At 34.7% G+C, this 25,609-nt stretch overlaps 1 protein-coding gene and 1 long non-coding RNA gene across 3 annotated transcripts; one reads left to right on the top strand and one right to left on the bottom strand.

Moving 5' to 3' along the window:
- Window positions 1-3,855: 3,855 nt before the first annotated feature.
- On the top strand, window positions 3,856-4,242 carry LOC145955975 (uncharacterized). Its single transcript, XM_083071529.1, has one exon. It carries the CDS (start codon window positions 3,856-3,858, stop codon window positions 4,240-4,242), a length of 387 nt encoding a protein of 128 aa, XP_082927655.1.
- Window positions 4,243-12,555: 8,313 nt separating this feature from the next.
- LOC145955471 (uncharacterized) lies at window positions 12,556-18,552 on the bottom strand. Of its 2 annotated transcripts, XR_014432089.1 has the most exons (4): window positions 17,838-18,552; window positions 16,579-17,671; window positions 15,394-15,540; window positions 12,556-13,033 (listed from the first exon to the last, which is right to left on the bottom strand). It is a non-coding gene; the product is annotated as an uncharacterized LOC145955471 (long non-coding RNA). The 2 variants fall into 2 exon arrangements; XR_014432088.1 differs by having other exon boundaries at window positions 16,579-18,552.
- Window positions 18,553-25,609: the final 7,057 nt, after the last annotated feature.

A 25,609-nucleotide genomic window follows, 5' to 3' on the forward strand; every position in this document is an offset into this window, starting at 1 on the left:
AAATCCTGGTGATGCCGAAAAGGGCAAACACGCCCCCGAGAGCCGACAAGGCAAAAACGTGCCGATTCCACCTAAACAGGGGACACACAACAGAAGAATGCTCGGCACTAAAGGATAAACTTGAAGACCTTATCAAGCAAGGTCATCTGCGGAGCTTTGTCTCACCCCAAGACCACCGGTCAAGGGGGAGAGACCACTATCCTCGACGAGCGTCACCATCGAGAGATCGAGGCCACCGATCTCGATCAACAGAAAGGAAAGACCACTCGAGAAGTTCCCGAGAAGACAACGACCGGCCGAGAAAGATAATAAACACAATAGCCGGGGGCTTTGCCGGAGGAGGTTCCACATCCTCTGCTCGGAAAAGACATCTCCGAGCAGTACGATCAGTGAACAGCGTGAATCAGATGAGAACGCCGAAGATGCCGCCTATTACTTTCTCGGACCGGGACTTTCGCGGCGTGGACCTCGTCCAAGACGACCCCATGGTGATTTCCGTCGAGATACACAATTGCATCGTGAAGAAAACTTTGTTCGACCAGGGGAGCTCCGCCGACATCTTGTACTGGAACACTTTTGTACAACTGGGGATCCCTGAGGAGAGCCTAGAACCATATCACGAACCACTGGTAGGATTCTCAAGCGAGAGAGTCATGACGAGAGGATGCATCGACTTGTACACTCGCTTCGGTTGCGACAAACAATTTTCCCGAGAAATAAAAGTTCGATACGTCGTCGTGCATGCAAGCACGTCGTACAATATCCTGCTCGGCCGACCCTCCATCAACGCACTACAGGCCATTGTGTTGACTCCTCACCTGTGCATGAAGTTCCCATCAAGAGACGGACAGGTAATAACCGTTCACGCCGACCAGAAGACGGCAAGAGAGTGTTACATGTCCAGCTTAAAGGTCCAACCCATCGTCGAGGCCCCGAGGACGGTGAAGGGCGTGAACGTCATAAGGCAGCAAATAGCGGAAGATCTTGACCTTGACCCCCGACTGGGTGAGGAAGAGCAAATCGAGCCGGCCGAAGACCTCGTCCCTTTTCAACTTGGCCGAACACCCGAACAGGTCACCCATATCGGGTCTCAGCTGAGTAGAGACGAGTCGGATCAGGTGCAACAAACGATCCAAGACCATAAGGACTTGTTCGCATGGACAGCGTCAGACATGCCGGGCATAGATCCAAACTTCTTGTGCCACCGACTGGCCGTGTGCCGAGACGCCCGACCAGTTGCCTAAAAGAAGAGGAAGATGGGAGACGAGAAGAGAAAGGCCGCGAACGCCGAGGTCCACAAACTATTGCAAGCGAGGTTCATCCGAGAGGTCACCTACACCACCTGGTTAGCCAATGTAGTATTGGTCAAAAAGTCGAATGGCAAGTGGAGAATGTGCACCGACTACTCCAACCTCAATAAAGCCTGCCCGAAGGATGCTTACCCACTCCCTTGTATTGACCGGCTCGTCGATGGCGCGTCTGGGCACGGTGTGTTTAGTTTCTTGGACGCTTACTCCGGCTACAACCAAATAAAGATGCACCCTACCGATGAAGAAAAAACGGCATTTATCACCGAGAACGCTAATTTTTGTTACCGAGTCATGCCGTTCGGACTAAAAAATGTCGGGGCGACATACCAAAGGCTGATGGACAAGGTGTTTCAAGGTCAAATCGGCCGAAACATCGAGATTTATGTTGACGACATGGTGGTCAAGTCTGGCTCCCTAACCGATCACATGGCCGACCTAGCAGAGATCTTCGGCGAACTACGCAAGCACAATATGAAACTGAATCCCGAGAAGTGCACCTTCGGGGTCAGGGGAGGCAAGTTTCTGGGGTTTATGCTTTCGGTAAGAGGGATAGAAGCAAATCGAGACAAGTGCCAGGCAGTGCTAGAGATGAGGAGCCCGAGTAATCTCAAGGAACTGCAGCGTCTTTCGGGAAGATTGGTTGCCTTATCCCGATTCCTCCCACGTCTAGGTGACAAAATCAGTCCGATGACGAAACTCCTGCGGAAGGCCTCGACTTTCTCATGGAATGAGTCATGCGAAGCCGCCTTCGCGGTATTGAAAGCAGCCTTGGCGACGCCGCCGATACTAACGAGACCGGACCCTTTGAACCCGCTATCGGTATACTTAGCTGTATCCGACGAGGCAATCAGCTCGGTCATAGTACAAGAAAAGGGGGGCACCCAAGCTCCAATATACTTTGTCAGCCGACTCTTACAGGATTCCGAGACTCGGTACCAGCTGATAGAGAAGGTCGTACTCGGATTGGTACACACCTCCCGACGCTTACGCCACTACTTTCAAACACCCAGTAGTAGTACATACCGACTGCCCTATCTCCAAGGTTTTGAGGAAGCCCGAACTTGCCAGGAGAATGATGGCCTGGTCGGTGGAGCTCTCACAATTTGACATCACCTACAGGCCGAGAGGGCCGATCAAAGCCCAATGCCTGGTGGACTTCGTCAACGAGCTACACCCACACAGCTACTTTGAGGAGCAATGGTGGATCCTACATGTAGACGGTTCCTCAAACCGCTAGGGGAGTGGGGCGGGGGTGATCTTAGAAGGACCGAGGGGGATAACCCTGGAACAGTCATTACGCTTCGGATTCAAAGCCTCCAACAAGCAAGCCGAATATGAGGCTCTGCTCGCCGGCCTAAGACTAACCGAAGACATGGGAGCTTCGAGGATCAAATGCCTGACTGATTCCAAAGTGGTGGCCGAACAAGTCGGTGGGAGCTTTCAAGTGAAAGACCACAACATGATTAGATACTACCACGCCTATCAAAAGTTAAAGACAAAATTCCAAGAGATGGTGGTCAAGCACATTCCACGCAAAAACAACGCATGAGCCGACCAATTGGCCAGATTGACAGCAACCAAAAAGCCGGGCCAACTGAGAACAATTATCCAACAAGAAATCAGTCACCCGAGTGTGGATGAGGAAATAATAGCAACTGTTGACACCGACCAGAATGACCATAATAACCCCTCCGACTGGAGGGATAAAATCAAGGCCTTCATCAACGATTGCGCGCTTCCGGCCGATCCCACCGAAGCCAAGAGAATAAGAACACAGGCCAGCCGGTACGTCATCATCACGGGTCTGTTGTATAGGCGCGGCATTTCCACCCCCCTATTCAAGTGTTTAGCTCCGACCGAAGCCCAATACGTGATACGAGAAGTCCACGAGGGGATTTGTGGAACTCACTCGGGAGCAAGAACGACCGTCGCAAAGATAATGCGAGCCGGATACTACTGGCCGACCATGAACACCGATTGCGACACATTTGTGAAGAAGTGTCAACCATGTCAGAAACACGGCAACCTGATCCACCAACCGGCCGAGCAATTACATTGCATTCCTCCTGCATGGCCGTTCACCACGTGGGGGGCCGATATACTCGGACCTTTCCCGACTGCTAAAGGGCAGTGCAAGTTCCTTGTCGTGGCTGTGGACCTCTTCACCAAATGGATCGAAGCCGAGCCCCTAGCATGTATCTCGGCCCATCAGGTGCAAAAATTCCTATGGAAGAATGTCATCACCCGGTTCGGCGTCTCGCACACTCTTTTGACCGACAACGGCCTACAGTTCACTGACCGAAAGCTAAACGAGTTCCTAGCCGGCTTAGGAGTACAACACAAGGTTACATCAGTCGAGCACCCACAGACGAACGGTCAAGCCGAGTTGGCTAACAAGGTCATCCTTGCATAATTGAAAAAACGGCTAGGGGAAGCAAAGGGAGCATGGGCCGAGCAGTTACCCGAAGTGTTATGGGCCTACCGGTGCACCCCCCAGTCGACCACCCATGAAACACCTTTTCGTCTAGTCTACGGATCCAACGCGATGATCCCAGTGGAAATCAGAGAGCCATCATTCCACCGACTCCACTTCAACGAGGCAGGTAATGAAGCCGAGCTACGAACAAACCTGGACGGGATAGAAGAAATCCGTGACCGAGCATTGGTCATAGCCGAGGCCACCAAACAACGGTACAAGAGAAGATTTGACAGCAAGGTGAAGCCTAGGGAATTCCAAGAAGGAGATCTCATTTGGAGAGTTACGGGCGAGGCAAGAAAGAATCCGAGACAAGGAAAACTCGCCCCAAACTGGGACGGACCTTACCGTGTTCGGCATAACCTGAACAATGGGGCATACAAGCTGGAGTACTTATCAGGAGAACCAATTCCGAGAACTTGGAACTCCTCGCATTTAAAAGTGTATTACAGTTGATGTACTAGTGCACTCTTTTCCTTGACCGACTCTTTTTTCCCTAAGGAGGGTTTTGGGTCGGTAAGGTTTTTAACGAGGCACTTTATTAATAAAGAATAATTTTATCACTTAAGTCTTATTTTTTCATGATTAGGTCGCGCATAGACCGAGTGATGAGCAATAACACGCGCTTAAAACAAGCAGTCTCGGCCGACCACTCCGACATGTACCAAGCCTATCAGGTTTCCCTCCCGAGTAACCTCCTCGGCTAAGGATGCACCTAGGCCGAGTACAATGCATAACGCGCTTAAAACAAGCAGTCTCGGCCGACCACTCCGACATGTACCAAGCCTATCAGGTTTCCCTCCCGAGTAACCTCCTCGGCTAAGGATGCACCTAGGCCGAGTACAATGCATATCGCACACCGAACACGTGCTCGGCCGACCACTCCGACATGTACCGAGCCTATCAGGTTTCCCTCCCGAGTAACCTCCTCGGCTAAGGATGCACCTAGGCCGAGTACAATGCACAACGCGCACCGAACACGTACTCGGCCGACCACTCCAACATGTACTCAGCTTCTCAGTTTTCCTCCCGAGTAACCTCCTCGGCTAAGGATGAACACAAGCTGAGACCACGCATGAGCACGAAGCTGCCGAGCAGCTCCCAGCCGAACACCCCCTACGGCCAAGCAGGCGCCTAGGACGTCTCATCCGAAGTAATTCACTTCCCGAACGATTTGCAACCGATTAATACTCAGCCGGGACCGAAACTCGAACGCGCTATAGCTCTCTCGCACCGAACTCTCCCATGCCGATCACTCGTGTGTAACGTAACTCGCGTGGCACACTTGTATAACCGAAACCGACTACTCTCGCGGCGCGCACTCGTCATGAAAATCATACACCCACGTATATTAATTCAATTCAATCATACCCGAGCATTAACTAGCCGAGCATTAACGTCCTTATTCGAGTAAACATACAAACTAACACGTAAAAAAAATCGGGAATTTCATTTAAACTATGGCCGACAAGAACGGCTACTTACAAAAAGGCTCTGATGGCCCGGTTACAAAGAAGCACAAAAAAAAAGGGGCCAAGTACCCCTAACATCACCTAAGCCGACCACTATACAACGGCCGAGCTTGGGGGATCCCCATCGCCTACCACGTCGATGACCGGGTCCTCCTCCTCGGTTGAGAGTACAGGAGCTCGGGTAGATACGCCCTGACCTGGAGCCTCGGTGTCGGGCTGAGCCCCTTGGGGGAACTCAGCATAACTCATGAACTTCCCACCTAAGAAGTCCCGGCTAACATCGAACTGGAAGTCAGCCGGAACCTCACAGAAGTGATATGCTTGTCGGGCTGCATGCTGGAAGCCGACGTCATGCTGAGAGAGGATTTGTTCGGTGGCCTCGACCTCAAACTTAGCAGCACCCTCCTTCAAGTGAGCAATTTCTGTCGAAGCGGCAGCGGCATCGGCTTTCATCCTCTGCACGGTTAACTTTAAGTCATCGGCCTCCCTCCGGTGGGCGTCGGCCGCTCTCTTCAGCTCTTCGGCCGACTCCGTGACCTTGGCATTAGCACTCAAAGCCTCCTTCACAGTCGCCTCGGCTTCTTTCAGTCGAGCCTGGAGCCTCTCCTCCGAGACAGCCGACCTCATCATAACATGCTTGGCCACAAGCGAAGTTCGAGCATCGAGCTCACAAAAGAGCTTGTACGCGGCCTCCGCGGACATACCCTCCAAGTACTGACGTCCCCCATCAGTTGTTATGTCCAGGTTGATGAGGTTCTCGACCTGCACGTCCGAGGCCAAGAAGTTCGATCCGGCCACAACAGCGGGAATGGCGAAGGCCTCGCAACCCGATTGCTCCAACGACAGTTGCTTCGGACGTTTGGACGAGGAGCTCGAACGTTCCGCCTCGATATTCTGTTCAGCAACACGCGTCCGAGATGTACTCCCCCTCTTCTTGGGATCGGCCAGGGGAATGAGTACTTGTGAGGGTTTATCCCGCTGTACCCTGAGGGCCGACCTAGCCGGCGGCGCTTTCCCGCTCTCCTTCGCTTCCTTCGCCTTCTTGGCGAGCATCGCAGTCACGTCCAACTTGCCTTCGGCCATCAATCCTACAACAAAGCAAGTTTTAACATCAATTTAAACTGATTAAGCAACCGAACCCTATTACACATACCTAGCAAGACCGACTCAAAATGAGACGTCTCAAAGATTTCCAATAGGTCTCGGACAGGAAGCTCCTTCGGCAGTTGATCTAACAAACCCACGACCTCCTTGTCCTCGGCAGGGAGCTTCGAGGCAGGGAACGCCTCAAAGCGCGTCGGACGCCTCGTCCAGTAGAAGGGAAACAGCGGGGTGTCTTCTCGGTCATAAAAGCAGTCCCGCATATCCGACTAACCCCTCTCATATCGGACTAACCGGATAGAAACGAGAAGACCGAGACCTAAAATCCGACTCACTACAACAAGGATAATCGAAGTGTGTTTCCTAACACAGGAACAGGACCTAAAAGGTCAATAAATATACAAAGCTATCGAGAGTATACTCTACCACAATTGTCCCTTCACATAGAAACCAAAATGAGGAAGGAGGATATTCAAAATGTTTGACTCCTGAATCAGATGACAATGACAAATCATGTTTAGCAAAATCATCTGGCACGGAATTAGTCACTCTAAACACATGGTACCAATAAATTTGATCAAACTTGCTACGCATCTCAATGATTGAAGATACAAGAGGATAGTAAAAGTGATTTGTGGGACTCCTCGACTAATCAGCTGGATAGCCGTATAAGAATCATTTTCAACAACTAAATTTAGATATCTCTTAGATATGGTTTCTTCCATCCCAATTTTAATTGCTGACAATTCCACCTCTACAATTGAACAATTACTTAAGGCACTAGAGAAGGCAAACATAAATCTACCGTTCCAATCCCTCATAACACCTCCGGCAGCAGCTTTATTTTCATGGTAAGTGAATGCTCCCCCATAGTTCATGGGAGGTAGTGTCCACCAAACCAATTTCATTGGTCTTGAATTATTCTTGTGAGAAAGAAAAAAGAAAAAGTCCTAGAAATGATTACATTGCAAAAGAGAGAAAATTAGAAATTGAAATTACATGTATGGAAAATTATCACACAATGAAACAAATCATGAATAGAAGTACTTGCCTTGGCAACATTTTGCACACTGTCTCATTTTCCATACAGTTTTTAATCAATATTGGCTCTGGGTTATCAAGACAGAAGGGAAATGGTGTTTGGACATGCAAAAATCTGCAAGGATTTTTGTTGCATCTTAAGTGAAGGCTAAAATTTTTATTTTTCCATTAGATATAATGATTTTAAAATCATTTTTTTTTCTTTTTAATTTTTCATTTATCTCGTGTCATCCCACATGGAATCACTCACGTGACAATAAGCCCCCTCTCACGACGTCACCGTTTTGCTCAAATCCTTAGTCTCTTCCAACGCTACTTAGAGACAAATACGGAAACTTAGTGACAGAGAAAAACAAGAAAAAATCTTATCCAGTCAACATAATCCTGTAGTTAACTGATTAATCAATCAACTTTTAACTTCCAAGAACTAACTTTTAACTAATTTATCCACCAATAGTATATGTTATTTTTATATGTTGTCTATTTAAAATATCTAATTTCAAAGTAATATTATAAAAAAGTATTTTATAATATTATTTTATTTTCTACTTAAACAATTATGTATTATTTTTTATTATGTTTATTTTCTGCTAAAAATATAATTAATTAATTTTTTTTATACCTTTACGTGTTTCTTGTATTTTTTTTATATCTTTCCTTCAATAAGAATGAGAAGTTGTTGAATTTTTATAATGAATTATTTTTTGATAGACAGTTTTTTAAATATGTATGAATGACATATTTTAATCTTATATCATAATTTTGAGATATATATATATTTATCATGTTTTTATTATTAAATAATTTTTAAAATTAGTTATAGGTGTATGATGACTTTTTTTTTTATTTATGAACTTATTTTTTAAAAAACATGAGAAATAAGTAAACTGTGCATAATAATTTTATTTTTAATATCTTTATGATATATATAATGTCAATATGTGAACCACTAGGGTTGACCTAGTGATGGAGGATTAATATAATATGCATAGAAATTTAGGTTCAAATTTTAATGTCATTGTAATTATGATAAATAATATATATATATATGAGGAGGGTTCAAACAACACCGGTGTAACTTTTACTAAATGTTACACCGCTCAATAACTTTATATTAAATGTGAATTTTGAAAATTCAACCGTTAGATTGAAAGTTCATATATTTTAGATCATATATGTCAAATTTTGTTAAAATTGAACAATAACTTGAAAGTAATCAAAGTGTTTATATTTTAGTATATTTTAAAATGTATATATTATGTCAATTTTGTTTTATGAAAATGAAGTATCAAATCATCTTAGATTAATATAAAATTTGATATATATGATCAAATAGATATGAACTTTCAATCTAATGGTTGAATTTTTAAAATTCGCATTTAATATAAAGTTATTGAACGGTGTAACACTTAATAAAAATTATACCGGTGTCGTTTGAACCCTTATATATATATATATTTATATATATATATATATATATATAATTTTTCTACTATGTGTCTCGTAGCACACTTTAACAATCATTAAACTTCACTATCTAATACTTTTTTTAGTATATTTATGTGAGAGAGAGTAAACAACAATAAATAGCACTGACATTTTTAAAACTAATTTGATGTCATTTTTAACCCTATCCTTCCTTTTGTTTTTTTCACTCTCAATCAAAACAATAATGAAATAAATTTTGACAATATTTCACTCAAAGTATTAGACATTATTTTATGTTTTTTTTAACTCTGTTATATTTTTGTTGCTGCTAGTTTTTTCTATTACTGTTGTTATGAGATATGTTTCAAATTATACTAGTGTTATAATACAGTGTGATATGTTCTTCATTTTCTAGTATTATATTGGTGTTTATGAATAATTTTATAAAAATTATTATTTTTGTTTGATTAAAATAAAAATTTAAAATTAAAAAAGAATAAATAACATGTAAAAATTAAAATAAAATTAATTTAAATTTTTACTCTAGATAAAATAAAGTGTTTTAATTGTTTGTACATTATTTTTTAAATTTTTATTCTTTCAAAATTTAAAGTCATTATTTTTTTAATAATCATTTTAAAATATATAACACGTTTTAAATTTTATAAAAAAAAATTACATATATCATATACAAATAAAATATTACATATAATATAAGTATTATTTGAGATAATCATATTATTTTTTTTAATGAAATTTAAATATATTTTAAATCTTTTAAATTTAAAATAACTCTTTTTAGTCTTTCAAATATAAAATTAATATTTTTTTATTTTTATAATTTTAAAAATTATTTATTTTAATTCTTATATTTAAATTTTAATTTTATTAAAAAAATATTAAATATTATCACATAATATTTTATTTATTAATATAAAATATTGTTTTACATCAAAATATGTTCATGGTAACAAATTAAACAATCAATTCTCTCACAAGATTATACAGTTTGTTAGTGTAGCTAATTAATTGGGTTATCAAAGTAGTTACTTTAGACGACTTGGGCCTTTGGTCTTAATTAAGTCTTTGCTTTACAAAAGTTACTCTGATTAGTAGGCACTTTTTACTGTGAACAAGGGACACAAATGATTCATCATGGAGAAGTTAAAAAAAATGAGCTACAATACTTGAATATTAATTTAATAGGTTAAATAATTTTTATTGCAAAATATAAAATGATAAATAAATCCTATTTTACAATAATTGTGTCTCTCATACATACTTAAAGAGTCTCTTGTTCTTACTAATTAGGTATTTTTTATTAACTAGGGTTTGAGCTCGAATTTAACTTTTTTTTTTTTTAACATCTTATAATACGAATTTGCACCGGGATGAAGTAGACTATCCTACCATAATCTAAACTTTTATCTCATACTTACATATTCACAAGCAAGTGGTGGTTTGTTGAGAGTAAATATCAAAGAAGTATTTATTAAGTGGTGACAAGTTACTAGATATTATTAAAATTTAATGATTAAGAATTATCAAAATGATAATAGAACCAAAATTTCATATATTTTAAAATAGGGAGACTAGATGTCTCTATTTTAACACAAAGATATCAAAATTACATATTAACAAAAATAAAGAAACTAAAAAAGTAATTTAGACAAGAAAAAATAATTAAAACAATTACTACAATTATATTAAAGTTTCATTAATAAATAATCTAAATATAATATTAAAAGAAACCACACATAATATTAAAAACAATCAAATATAACAAGAAAATAGTGTTGTCATGGAGTCATGTGTTGTCAATGTCATGATGGAGTTGCGCAAATAGTGAAGTTCACATGAACTAATTGTTGCATTTCACAGTGAGCAATGAAAAATTCAAGGATGATACAAAAATTTATTTTATATTATTAAATGGGCACAAAGGGCCAAAAGAACTACAAAACTATCGAGAGTATATTATCCCAGAATTATCCCTCCACATAGGGATCATAATGAATGAAGGAGGAGATTCAAAAAGTTCGACAGATAAATTAGGATACAATGATAGTCCATATTTGGCAAGACTGTCTGCTACTGAATTAGTTTCTCTAAACACATGGTTACAACAAATCTGATGAACCTTACTACGCATTTCGATGATCGAAGAGACAAGAGCATAGTAAGGGTGACTTTGTTGAACACCACGATTAACTAGCTCAATAGCTGAATAGGAATCATTTTCAACGATTAAATTTAAGAACCTTCTGGATATAGCTTCTTCCATCCCAATTTTAATTGCCCATAATTCAGCCTCTACAATTGAACAATTTTCTAATGCACTAGCAAATGCAAATATAAATCTACCCTCCCAATTCCTCACAACCCCTCCTGCAGCAGCTTTATTTCCATGGCTAGTGAATGCTCCGTCACAATTAATCTTGATAAAATTCTGGGGAGGTACTGTCCACCAAATTAATCTTATTGGTCTTGGATTATCCTCCTGAAAAAAAAAAAATTTCTTGCATATTTGTAAAAATGACTACATTGCAAGAAAGAAAAAAAATGAAAATTGAAATTGTATGTATAGAAAATTACCATCTAATGAAACAAATCAAGTACAATAAAGAACTTACCTTAACAATATTTTGCACACTTGTGTCGTCTCCTTCACTCTTTTTAATCAATGTTGTGTTTGAGTTATACTGATGGAATGATAATGGTATTTTTGTGTGCAAAAATTTGCAAGGATTTCTGTTGCATCTCCCAGCTAGCCAATATATGCATGTCGATGTTGTCATGCTCCCACCAATTTGTTCAGTCATTCTTGCAGTCTCTTTGTCCATTTCAAATCTAATAGAGCTTGAATTTGGTAGTGAAGGATGTGGATTTGGTAGACAATGGTATACTTCAAGATGATATTACAAGAGATTAATCTGTGATCACTTTTAAAAGGCGGTTAGAACCTACTTTATTTATTATTTTTCGGACTACTTGCTTTAACCGAACAAAAAGTTAAATAAAGGGAGTTTATATTGTGAAAAAGATATTATTTTCGGGACTCGAAAGCTAAATAAATCTAAAAAGCATATCAAAAAAATATTATAATAAAACTAAAAAATCAATCGGTTAGATAAGTCAACATAATCTTGTAATATATAAATACTATAATACAATGTAATATATATCTATAAATTTATACATATATTAAAGGGGACTGTGAAATTATGTTCAAAGGTCAATTAAAAAAGGAGTCAAGAGTAGTGGATTAGGAATGAAGTCCATTCACTACAAAAAAAAAATGTGTGATTTGTGGCGGTTATTTTGGTATTTTCTGGCGGTTAAAAACCGCCACAAAAACTGTTTGTGCTGGATATTTTGCCAGAAAATTCAATTTTTTTGTTGTGGTATGTGACATTTTCTGGCGGTTTAAAACCGCCACAAAATTCATTTTAATTATGCAATTCAAAGTTTCTGACAATTTTAAAACCGCCACAAAATTATTATTATTTCTACATTTTCTGGCGTTTTTGGATTGCCAAAAAACATTTTTTATTTGTCCCGCATTTTCTGACAATTTTAATCGTAAAAAATTTACGATAATTTTTTATTTTTAAAATATATTTGGAACTATTTTAAAAGCACATTTTTATTATAAATTGACAAATAATATTTTATATATTTTAGGCATTTATCAAATTATTATTGAAAATTATTACTAATCATATTAATTATTAAAAATTAATAGTGACTATATTATATTATTATTTAATTCAAGTAACTTATAATTAAAAATTTTACTTGTCGAATTCTAGGATCACTTATTTTAGTAAATTTTACCTATAATTATAATAATATTTATGTGTTTTGTATATTTCTTGTTACTTTTAACATTATAAAAAAATCAAGACAACATCTAGTCATAGGTCTAGCATGACATATTTTTTATTATTAAGACATTAACATCCATCAATTTTAAAACATATCCAACATATTAAGTAACTCAATCAAATTCATGATCAATGCTTAAAAGAAAAATATGTAAATTGTCCCAAAATTAATTTTTAAATATAAAAACATAGGTTCAAATTCATGAATTCATCATGTCTAACAAAAAAAAAAAAATAATGTCAAACTCCATGAACATTATTACTATCTAATAAAGATCCTCCTTGTGGTGTTGGCATGTCATGTCCACTCCCTTCATCCTATAAAATACAAATTGTTATTTAATGTTATCCTTATTAATAAAATATGCATAAAATATTAAACTTCAATTAAGTATTAATATAATTTAATTTAGTGCAAAAACATATAAAACACTTACCGCTACATTACTACTATACCACTATCAAACATAGTAGGAATATGTTCTTCCTTCATTTGTATGTAAGCAATCATGACATTTTTTAATGTCTTGACATTTTCTATTCTATTTATATTCTATTGTATTCCTTGACATATTAATCCATGTGCATCCATCTGACTAGGTTCAAGAAGAAAAAACTAGATAAGTAAATTAATTTAAAAAGTGACATATATAAAAATGAAAACTAGATAAGTAAATTAATTTAAAAAATGGCATACATAAAAATGAAAACTAGATAAGTAATTTAAAATATATATAAAAAAAAGGAATTAGATAAGTAATTTGGAGAAGTTTTTAATTAATCCAAGAGAACAAGAACCTGCTTTAGTTTAAATTTGTATACAAATAAATTAATTAAAAATTGACATACATGAATTAAATAGATAAATGATATTTTACCTATAAAAAGAATAAAATGTATTTATGCTCATTTGTTTTAAATCACCCAAAATGATATTTATGAAAGAATGAAAAGAAGTAATCTAAACTATAGATGCTTTGTACACTCGTCAAATTCACAAGACTAATAGCTTACCTGCAAAGTTTCAAAAACAAGACCAAAGACTGAACCAACAAGAGCTATAGGTCGTGTTTTAATGGTTCAATCAATATTTAATTAGGCAACATAATAAATTATTTAAGCCTTTTTTTAAATATGCAATAACATACTTGTACCCTAGATATTTGAAATATTTTGTATCCCATACCCTGTACTGGTACTGTACCTGTGCAATGTAGCTAATCACAATCCTAATTAATTTGGGAAACAAATCATGGTAAGATAAGAAAATCTAGTAGTCAATCATGTTATGAGATGATGAGGAATCAGGATAATCTAGCATATGATAATATATTTTTAGATATTTCCATATATTCTAACAATTTTACTGGTCTCTCACAAATATGTGCCCACGAGTGTACATATTTTATTATTTTGACTTGTTTCATACTTTGCAACAAGTCATCATGTGGGAGAAAGGAAAGGACTGTGTTTCATAAATTGATTTTCTGATTGTTATTGTGCTTCCTACATCTTTATATGTTATCCTTGCTAAATGCAAAATTTTATTTACATATTTTATATGACATTGTATCCATTCTGACTGTTATGTGAGGATTTCTGGTGATGTATTAGCATGATCATTGCCTTTGAAAGCTTTCAGGGGAAGACTTGGTGCCAAATGCAGCAAAAAAATACATCGCAGAAAAAAAGAATTGGAAATTGCAGATTGGACTGCTCTCCCTCGAGGTATACTTGAGACGGTTGCGGAGTGATAAGGGTGGTCCAAGTGGTTTGGAGAGAGGGATATAGGGTTGAGTGACTAAGAGGGTGTGAGTTCGAATCTCCTCACTAACAACTAACAAACTAACTATTAACATTTGCCGTTCAAAAAAAAAAAAAAAAAAAATACTTGAGACGGTTGCTGAAAAACTGACCTTAATCCATTGCTTATCTATCAGCAAAGTTTTTATGAGTTGGAATACTCTTCTTGGAGAAGAACTTCCTAGTTGGAAAAGGCCTGGATTTCCTTGGCTCTTGGTCTCAGGTCAGCACAACAAAGAGATTGGAACTTGTATCAGTATATTGGAGAATCGTGTTTGGGAGTTGGAGTTATCAGAGGCACATGGAAATTATTGTTGGGGATCATTTCATGATTGGTTGATTATGGTAAAGAATATTGACAATTTCCATCTTGAAGTTAACTTGCTGAATCCATTTTCAAGAAGCCAAATTAGTCTCCCTTTGATATGGAACTTTTACCACAAAATGGTGCTCTCAGGACCTCCCTCTGAGAATAACTTCATTTGCGAATGAGAAGGCTACCATGAAAGCATTGACAGAAGCAAGTGAAGTGATTTATGCTTTTGTGAGATATTTTATTTTACTTATTCCACGGTGGGCCCCATCCTGTGCCATAACAGAGTAGCAACTGCCAAACGTGGTCGGTACAGGTGACTAGGCCTACTTCCTAAGTAAGTGCTCTTACTCATCACACTAAAACTAGACAATTTTAGTCCGGTTAGAAACTTAACTCATCATCAACAATATGAAAAAGTTTAGAAAGTGTGCAGCTAGTAGTTGGTATAGAATCAACTATTAGGGTCAAAAGGTGTATTTAAATGCAAATAATAACAATTCAATAAAAAGATGAATAAAATAGGGAAAAGTGTAAATGCAGAAGTGAAATATCAAATCACCTGCAACTGTTCACGGATAGTAGGAACATATCTGTGCAAGTTATTCAACATTGGCTTGCTTGATCCAGCTTGTATGGAATGGAAAAGGGAATTCACAGTCTTCAAAAGGTCAACGAGCTCTTTTGATGATGTCAATGTGTCTAACACCTGTAAATGTAAGTTAAAAAATAAGAAGTCATCTATCTAAGCCTCAAGAGTTTGTTATAGATAATACGATCCCTCTGAAAGTTACAATCACTGGAACATTGTTTATATATGATAGGAATGAAAAATGAGTCACTATAAAGAATTTGATTATTCTTTTCAACCAAATATGCATGCAGATAGGTCTAACATGAATAGAAATGCAATCTTTGTCCCAGCATGCAGGCAAATAATGTGCCCTGGGATAACTTGAGGTATCAATGAGAATAAAATCTAAAGCTGGAAGAAAAAGAAGTAATTTAAAATATGAGAAGTACAATTCGACAAGGATCAGATTTAAATTCCTAATAATTAAGGGGTTAGTTAGTTAGATTAACCCCAAAATCATCATGTTATTAGCTGAAAGATCAACCAGGCTATTTTAATTTTACTTTCATTTCCATACAAGTTAACCACTCAAGCTTATGCTATGTTGTTTAATTTACGGAACCCTGTGCTGCTTCCTGGGAGTTAACTCATCATGTCTTTTACTGCCTTTGATCTTGCTGCTTGCTATAAAATCATCATGTGTATAGTTCCTTAGAGATGCCTTTAACTACCTCATATGTACATAGTTGTCTTGTTGAACTCAACTCTACCTTAACTCTACTAAATATTGGGTACAATGATATTGTCCTGGACCAAGTGGGCTATTCAATTGCACAAGTTCTATATAACTCTATTGTTGATCAATTTGAGGATAAAAGTTTTCTTGCTCACGTTGAATACAATTGAATTCATAGTGACCTAGTTCCACTGCAAGAGATGCTTTAAGCAGAGAAAATCGGGGAAAACATACTGAACAGGGAAATATTTACAAAAGAATCCCTAATATATATATATATATATATATATATATATATATATAGGAACAACAGGTAAGAACAACCAATGAGAACTCTTACTTATACGAGAAGGAATACAGAAGTCTGCTATATGGCATACAAAAAAGAACTGAACTGAAAATAGCTTACGTTGTAGAAAATTGAAAAGAGCAATTACTTGTATATACATTGTGACCCTGGACACGTAAGCATACCAACTCCAGCATTAAACCAAGCACAAAACTCAGTCATAAACTTCAGGTTCAGGGTCACCACTCTTTTGCTGTCAAAATGTTTTGTCCTATAAATCTGACTGTATAACACACCTTAATATTTATCCTCGAGTATCCAAGTTTAATCCTAACTCCTACGAGATTCAAATGTCATTTTGGTTAGAGCTTGGGTTATTATGTATGTCAAATGTCTTAATATTTGGGTCATCCGGTAACCATGAGTAGCAACCCGATTTTGCAAAGTTTCTATGCTTTTGCTTAGAGAACATTCTTGGCATCACTGTCACCATCAGTACACCTTCAACACCATGTATTAATTATCTACCCAACACCTTTCAGGTTTTCCAAACTAAGAGTGATTTCTTTTTGGTTGAGAGGAAAAAACATAGATGAAAAAGAAAAACAAAATTGCATGATGAGGAAAACATCATTGCAAGATCATGACTCTTTATTTTATGAGATCGTAGAAAAAATGGAACCCAAACAAGGTACAAACAGAAGAGTAATTTGATACATTGCTATATACAAAATACATGTATACATATACTTAAAATGGCCCACGTGGATGCTTTCACTATGCAGCCAATCCCCTATACTAAATCCAATTCCATATCAGAAAAGTTCTATTCCTAGGAATATTGATTGTTCAGAAATAAACAAAGGAAACATGTAAAAAGGGATAGCTCTTTCAACAAGGAGAACCATATGGAAAGCAATTTATTTTATTATGATTAAGAAATATTTAATTGAGTATTATCCACCATCCGTATTACCATCTTACATTGAATGCCATGTTTAAACATCAACACACAGAAATAAAGATCTAACTAAATAACTATCTGATATGATTGTATATATTTCTACTCCCCAAAGGCTCCCCTGCCAATAATGGTTAGAAGGTCAAAATCATCTACACATATTTTATTTCTTTTTAACCGTATATACTCAGTTTCCTTGCGCTCTAAATCCTTCAATAGATTGAGCTGTTCCTCTTCTGGTACTTGAGAAGACTCTAACTTCTTTTGCGGCACTAATCGCCTGCAAATAATAAAATCATGCCAGTAGGTGTCAAGGTAGTTTAAAAATAAAAGGCAAAACACGATGACTAAATAAATGCGGGTCCCTTAGTTGAATTTGAACAAATGAACATGGTATTCCTAATCCAAACTTCAAACTTAGATTCATATTTCACAAATCCACGCACATGAATCCCATTTGGTGCTTTCGAAGATCCAAATGACAGTGATTTCTTCAAGGCCAACACAACATTCAAACAAACCTAGAACAGAAAAATTAGTAGAAAAGCCTAAATGCACTAATCTTGGCATGTCTTAGCGGATTTCATCATGTTTCTCTTGCGTGCGGGTCGTTTGAAAAATGAAATTCAATCCGTGTTTTGGATAAATGATTTTGGTGTGGACTTCGTGTTCTTGAGTTAGAAATTGTTTTTTTTTATTTCTTTTAAATTGATTTTATAAGTTTTTTTTTTATTTTTTTTAATTTTATAAAAGAACTATTTTAGTCGGGCACGTAGAATTAATGAAATAAAAAACTATTGAACGTTCTGGCAGTTTACTTGTAGCGATTACCATTCTGCGGTTTAAAACAACTAGAAAGTGTCAATAATTTGTAGCTATTACCATCCTGGCCACGAATGTAACATTTTTTGGCAATTTATAAAAATCGCAAAAAAAAAACGCTAGTAATTCTATTTTTTTGTAGTGATTTTTCTCTTGTAAATAATTTTCTTTGAGTTTTTCTTTGACCTTGTATTATGGGTCATTAGTGTAGGGTTAACTTTGTATTTTTTTTCTTTGGGGTGCATTTTGTAATTAGGGATGGTGTATTTTGTAAATGGAATATGCAACTAGTGGACTGATGTAAGCCCAAGAGAGGGAAGCTCATTTTGGTGTTGTCTTGCACCCTCCTATGTGCTACACACACCCCATCAAGTCACATCTTTTATGCATATTCACACTTCTCATGTGACGACTACCTTGCCCCCTTTCTAACTCCCATAACCCCCCTTCACACTTTCCATGACTAGTAACACCCTCCTCGTACTTGATGTATCTAGACACATTTGAGGGAAGACGCCCACATGGAGAAGGCTAATCAAGGTTGAGTTAGCTTGTCCTAAAAGCTAACCTAATTATGGTATACTTGACCATGATTAGGATAATTTGCACCACAAGTTGACCCATTCTACATAAGCCTTTTTGTCACCTTTTGTAATCTTTTTTGAAGAATATTTGAATTAACATTTGTTTTTCTATCTTAAAAGTCTATTGAGTTCTCTTTCTTTAGACTGTGACTTCATTTGCACTCTCATTAAAAAACTTCTCCTTGTGGTGATGCAACACTTAGTCTTATCTTCTTCATAAAGTGACACCTTCATCTTTTTCACCTTCACTTTGATTTTTCTTCACCTTCACCTACTCTTGGATGAACAATCCCTAGAAAAGAATATTGAATTGTTCAAGGTCAAACTTAGGCTTATTTTCTTCATGAAGTCGCGCTTCCATCCCTTTCACCTTCTCCACTTTGATTTTTTTTTAACTTTACCTCCTCTTGGATGAATGATCCTTAGAAGAGAAGATTTATCTGTTCAAGATCTTCCATCATACATGATGGAAGTTCCTTGATGAAAGCGATAATGGAGTCACACTCTGGAGAGAAAGAACTCAATAGACTTTTGAGAGAGAAAAGCAAATGTCCATTCAAATATTCTTCAAAAGTGATTACAAAAGATGAGAAAAAGGCTTATATAGAGTGAGTTAGCTTGTGATGCAAGCTAGCCTAATCATGCTCAAGTAGACCATGGTTAGGTTAACTTTTTGGATAAGCTTACTCAACCTTGGTTAGCCTTCTCAATGTGGATGTCCAAGTTAGTCTCCACCTTCCCTCAAATGTATCTAGATGCATTAAGTATGAGGAAGGTGTGACTAAGCATGAAAAGTGTGAAGGTTGTGAGGTAGTAGTCACATGAGAAATGTAATTAAGCATGGAAGGTATGACTTGGTGGAGTGTGTGTAGCACATGGGAGGGTGCATTAGAGCACCAAAATGGGCGTCCCACCCTTGGGCTTACACAAGCCCACTGTTGCATCTTCCATTTACAAAATGCACCTTCCCTAATTACAAAGCACCCAAAAAAAAAATATAATTAACCCTACACTAATGACCTATAATACAAGGTCAAAGGAAAAGTTAAAAAAATATTTACAATATGTTTATTAGAGAAAAATGAACTTCACTTCTAACTCACAACTCTTGACTCCTTTTTGATTTGACCATTAGGCATAATTCTATTAGGGGCTTTGATGTTTAGATATATTTCTAGAATAATTTATCTATATTTTGAAATGCTCACATATTATAATTGCAAAAAGTAATGATATATGTATAATCATAATTTTAAAACTTGGGCTAGTTGTTGACTTGATGGAGGTATTGGTCAATGATTCATTGGTTGAACCAATTACTTGCTAATTAAATCACATGAAATAATATAAATAAGATTAATTAAATTTAAGTAAATATTTTTTTTTCAACCAAACATACATATTCTCGTGTGATTTGGTGGTCAAATAGATTTTAAGTGCTAATATTAGTTTTTATAACTGAGTCATTAAATTTTTTTATCCAATTATAAGCTTCACCCAACCTCTAAGTCCCATTCGAACTATTTACATTGACCTGAGTATAGCAATTTGTACATATATTATTTTTATGTCTAAGCCTATCACATTATTTATTGCATTTAAAAAAAAATTCTCAACAAGAAACATTAAAGACCAAAACTTGCTTAACTAAGGTGTTTCGCTTAGCAAGTCCTAAAACCTACTTCTGCTCATGGAACAAATTTGCCTAATGAATTAAAATAGTCATTCTACTTGAGAAAAAATCATAATAAATTAGACCATCTCGTTGAGCAAGACTACCCAAACTTATCACAAAGGGCAAAACTCACTTAACAATTGAACTTAGGCCCATCATAGGGGCAAAACCTAATTGAGTGACCCTTCATCATTAAGCAAATTAAAATGGTCGCTCATAGAGATTTCGTTGAGAAAAAACTCAATTTCAATACTTAAGCCTTTAACCTATAAAGGCTTGTTGAGCTAGAACTCCCTTAGTCCTTACCCTATAAGACACTCCAACAAATCAAAAACTACACCATCAAAAACATCAACAACAACATCAAAAGGATAAAACCACTCCTTGATCTTATATGCAACAACTTAAATAACATCAGAATTAACTCAAAAAGAAGGGGCCAAAACTGAAAACCTCAACCTAAGCAAATCTCCCAAAGACACAATATAAAGCCATCAAATTGGCCATCCAACTCAACATACTTCAAACACCAATTAAACAAGATTTCATTACCTTAATCAGTTACCTAGAAGCTAAAATCATAATTAATTAATTAATTAATTAAAAAATTAAAATAACTTCTTTTCTCAAATTATTGTTCCTCACATGTTTGATCAATTTCTTGAGTTTGATCTTAAATTTAGGGAAGTATTTTGAAGCTCCTTGAAGGATTCTAGTAAGAAATGATCTCCCTATTCCTAGAGCTCCTGTATTTGACTTTCTTTATGATGTATTTGGATGAGAAATTTTAGAAATTCAAGGAATTTGAAATTCTTCAACTCTAAATTACTTTGATCTCAATTTTTATCATTTTTCAAATATTTTGTTTCAATAAGTTAATTCAAATTTCTTAAAATTTTTAAATTCTTAGTTTGGATATGGTATTTTAATTTCTACCATGATAAAATTTATTTTAAATATATATATATATATATATATATATATATTGAGATTTTAAGATTAAATTTTATTAAGGTAAATATTATGAATTTTTAAATATTTAATTCTTTTAAAATTAATATTAGAGAATATTTAATAATTTTAAAATATTTTTAAATCTTCAATAATTAAAAAAATATTAATTTTTTTTATGTTAACTTTGAAAGAGAGGCAAAGGAGGAAAGAGAAAAAAAAAATGAGAGAAGACAAATAGAAAAAGGGAGGGATGAATAGAAAAGATAAATAGGAGAGAGAAGAAACAAAAAAAAAAAAAAGATAGGATAAGGATGATAAATAAACTTGTACTTGTGGATAGTGCCTAAATCCATCCCAACTTTGACAGAAAATATCTTATTTGACTTGGTACGGTTATGGGTACAAATAATACTTGACTTATTAAATCGAGTGCGATAACAAGGATGAATATATACTCATCCATCTCGTGCCCATTTCCATCCTCATCTCCACTTTAAATTTCTAGAAAATGAATTTATTTTTATTTTTAGAATTTACTTAAAATTTATGTAATTCTTACTCTATTCTAATTTTATGTTAAATGAGACTTAATTAATATAATTTTGTAATTACTTCTCTATGTTAAAATTCATGTTTTTTTTATTATTTTTAAAAAAATTTAATTAATTTTTGGTCGGGCATAGGAATATCCTATACCCAACAAGGACATGGATTAGACACAAATTTCATAATTGATGAGTATGGGCGTATTAGATACAAACTAAAAGACAAAAATAAAGATATTGAAACATGCACTTGGCCCTCATTGTTGCCAACCCTAAGATAGGAGAAAGGAAAGTGATAAAAGTTAGAAATAGAAGAAGGAAAATAAATGGGGAGAGAAAAAAAAAGTAAAGAGATATACACATAAAAGATAGAAGGGAGAGAGAAAATAGAGTATGAGAGATGAAATAGAGAAAGACAAAAGGAATAAGAGATAAGAGAAAAATGATAAAGAGATAAAAAGGGATATAGGTGAGATAAGAAAAAAATATATGAAAATTTTAAATTCTTACTTTTTGTAGGACGTGCATGGTTCGATTTAAAAAAAAAACAAATTACACCGTACCATTTTATCGAACTGAATCGATTTATAAACCATTTGAAGCACATCAATAAATTAATTCAGAACCAAACTACTTTTATAAATAACCTCAAGCGTGTGGTTCAGCAGTAGGGGTTGATCCACGCTTAAGCAAGGTCAGGGGTTCGAATCATGCCTTGTGTATGCAGCCGCGTTAAATCTTGGGGCCAGCTATCTCACCCTTTGAGGTGCCTCCAACGTAGCGAGGAGATTAGTCACTGCTGTCGGCGGTGGATACTCCAGGAACAAACCTAAAAAAAACTACTTTTATAAATGGGTTATAATTAGTTTAGAGTGAGTTTCAAACCAAACCAAATTTTGAACTAGCTTTAAGAATTAAATCATTTTTAAATCATTTTTTTTTCAAGAATTTTTTTTAAAATTGTGAACAAAGTCATGTTAATCCACTATTTATATACAAATTAAAAGTTTTTTACCAGTTAGAAATTTAACTCAAAAATTAATTAAGTAGACAAATATATCATAAAAGATAAAAAATTATTATTTTATTAAAACATATTTTTAAAAGAAAAAATAAAGTTTACACAAATCAATCCATAAAGATCAACTCAAAAGTATATAAAGAACTATAATTGTCAAGTAAAAAATTAATTATGAAAACATAATATGACAACTGATATTTATTTTAATAGTTTAAAGACAATAAAAAAGATTTAAAAAAAAACACAACAACAGTAAGAAAAACTTAAACATTTTATGTAATTTTGTAAATCATTAAATCGTGAGATATGAAAAACATAAATTAATAATTTGATTTACTTTTATTTCATTATTTAAAAAATGGTCCACCAATCTAATTACCAATGCAGTCCAGTTTTTAAAATCTATTTTATGTAAACAATACGTGGTTGGATTTTTTTCAAATTGGTTATGATTTTTTAAAAATGGTGTGATTTGGTTTTAAATTTAAATGGGTTCATTTGGTATTTTTGCACATCCTATTTTTTTTAGAGAATTTGAAATTTTACTATTTTAAATTTTTTTACAAATGCTTAAATTTTAAATTTTTTGTAAAATTCTCCATCTAAATAAAAAATTTTATCTCAAGAAATTTGAAATTCTTAAAAAAAAATGAATTACTCCATTTAAAATTTTCCTCTGAACACACTATTAAACTCTTATGAAAATAAAACTTTTTTTTATTTTATAATCCAATAACATTTTATTTAAGAAACAAGAAACGAGGAGAACTTTCACCCATTACAAATTAAAAAAACTTGAGAAATAATGGTATGGCTCATTAAGCCAATTTACAAACGAAATGCTCCCATGACTCATCCCCGCTGTCAACCACTTCCACGCTTTGTATTTAACAGATCCAACTACTTCAAGCGCATCACACACTCCATTATTGAACACTATTTTATTCCGGTGCAGCCACAAACTCCACACAGCTGCAACCCAAATAATCACAACAACATAAACAAAAAACCCAACCATCAACACAATGAATACCAAACCGAGCTAGTAACGTCAGAATGTACCTACATATTCTAGTTTTCAATACCTACATATACCTATTCCCTTTCTTAGTCAATTTAACCTCAATGTAAACTAAGACTCTACAATTTAACCTTAAAATTTCTTATCCTTATAGCCCTACTGAACTACTAAATGCAAACATATAACATGTAATCATATAAATACATATATGGAAAACAATAATGTTGCAATATGTCCTATAATTTAACTTTTTGCTATCATCCTTTCATATTGGCAAAAGTGAAAGTTTGAAGATAAATATGTGGAGAATTTTTGGGTTACTCCATATTATTTACTATTTAATATATATATATATATATATATATATATATATATATATATGTGTGTGTGGATTTATTAACTTATACTTACATATTTTTTAAAAGAAGTAACTTAATAAGTTATATTTGAGTGCGTTTTCAAAAATACTATAGTTATAATTTGTTAATATTTTTTTAATAAAGAACACACACTCACTTAACCATTTATTGTTATATATGTATTATTTTAACAAGGTAACATTTTTTTAAAGGAAGATAAAGTTGATATTAAACAATATGAAATTGTTATAAATTTATCTATTTAAACCTCCAAAAGAAGTTTAATATTAATAGACAACTACTTCAATGACAAGATTTTTTTTTTTGTTTTGATTATTTAAATTTGTAGACTTTTAATTAAGTTTAATGTTATATACATTATACTTACACCGAATATTTTTTATTTTAGATTATAGGTTGTTTTAGATTGAATTTTATTTTAAATTAGAGTTCTTTTGAAAAAAAATTAGATGAATTGGTGGGTCAGTCCATTTAGCCCACTAAACATGATAGACTAAGTTGGGTTAGAAAATTTTAAATATTAAAATTGGTGAGACAGGTCAGACCAACCTACTTAGAAAGTATATATATATATATATATATATATATATATATATATATATATATATATATATATATATATATATATATATATATATATATATAAATATAAAAGGAGCGTTTTATATATAATCATGGTTTAGGAGTTTATTTACTCCAAAATAAGTTTCGGTAGATTAACTTTACTCAATAACTCATATTTTACATTGAATTTCAATAATTCAATTGTTGATTTAAAAGTTTTTAATATATAGATTGTCTGCAATTTTTTTTAAAATTTGAAAATCATATGATACTTCATTATATAGATTCAAATCCATGTATAAATTTATTTTATGATTATCTATCAATTTTAATTAATGAAATGAATTATCAAATAGTTGTCAAATTTTTTAAAAATTAGCAAATTTGATCTATGCATTAAGAATTTTTTACTTAATGGATGGATTGTTGAAATTTGATGTGAAACATTTATTAAATGAAGTAAATTTATCAATATTTGCTCTTAGAATAAGTGGAATTCTTCTGTCTCCTTATTCTAAAAATAACCCTTATTAGACTAAATTTTAGTGATCTAATTGTTATATTAATTTTTCTTAATAAATATATCAAATTTAAAATTTTTTAATTTTATGAAAAGAGTTCAAATGACATCTAAGTATAACTTTTACTAATT

This window comes from Cajanus cajan, chromosome 3, assembly GCF_000230855.2.
Source record: "Cajanus cajan strain Asha chromosome 3, NIPB_CcT2T_4, whole genome shotgun sequence".
Lineage (NCBI taxonomy): Eukaryota > Viridiplantae > Streptophyta > Magnoliopsida > Fabales > Fabaceae > Cajanus > Cajanus cajan.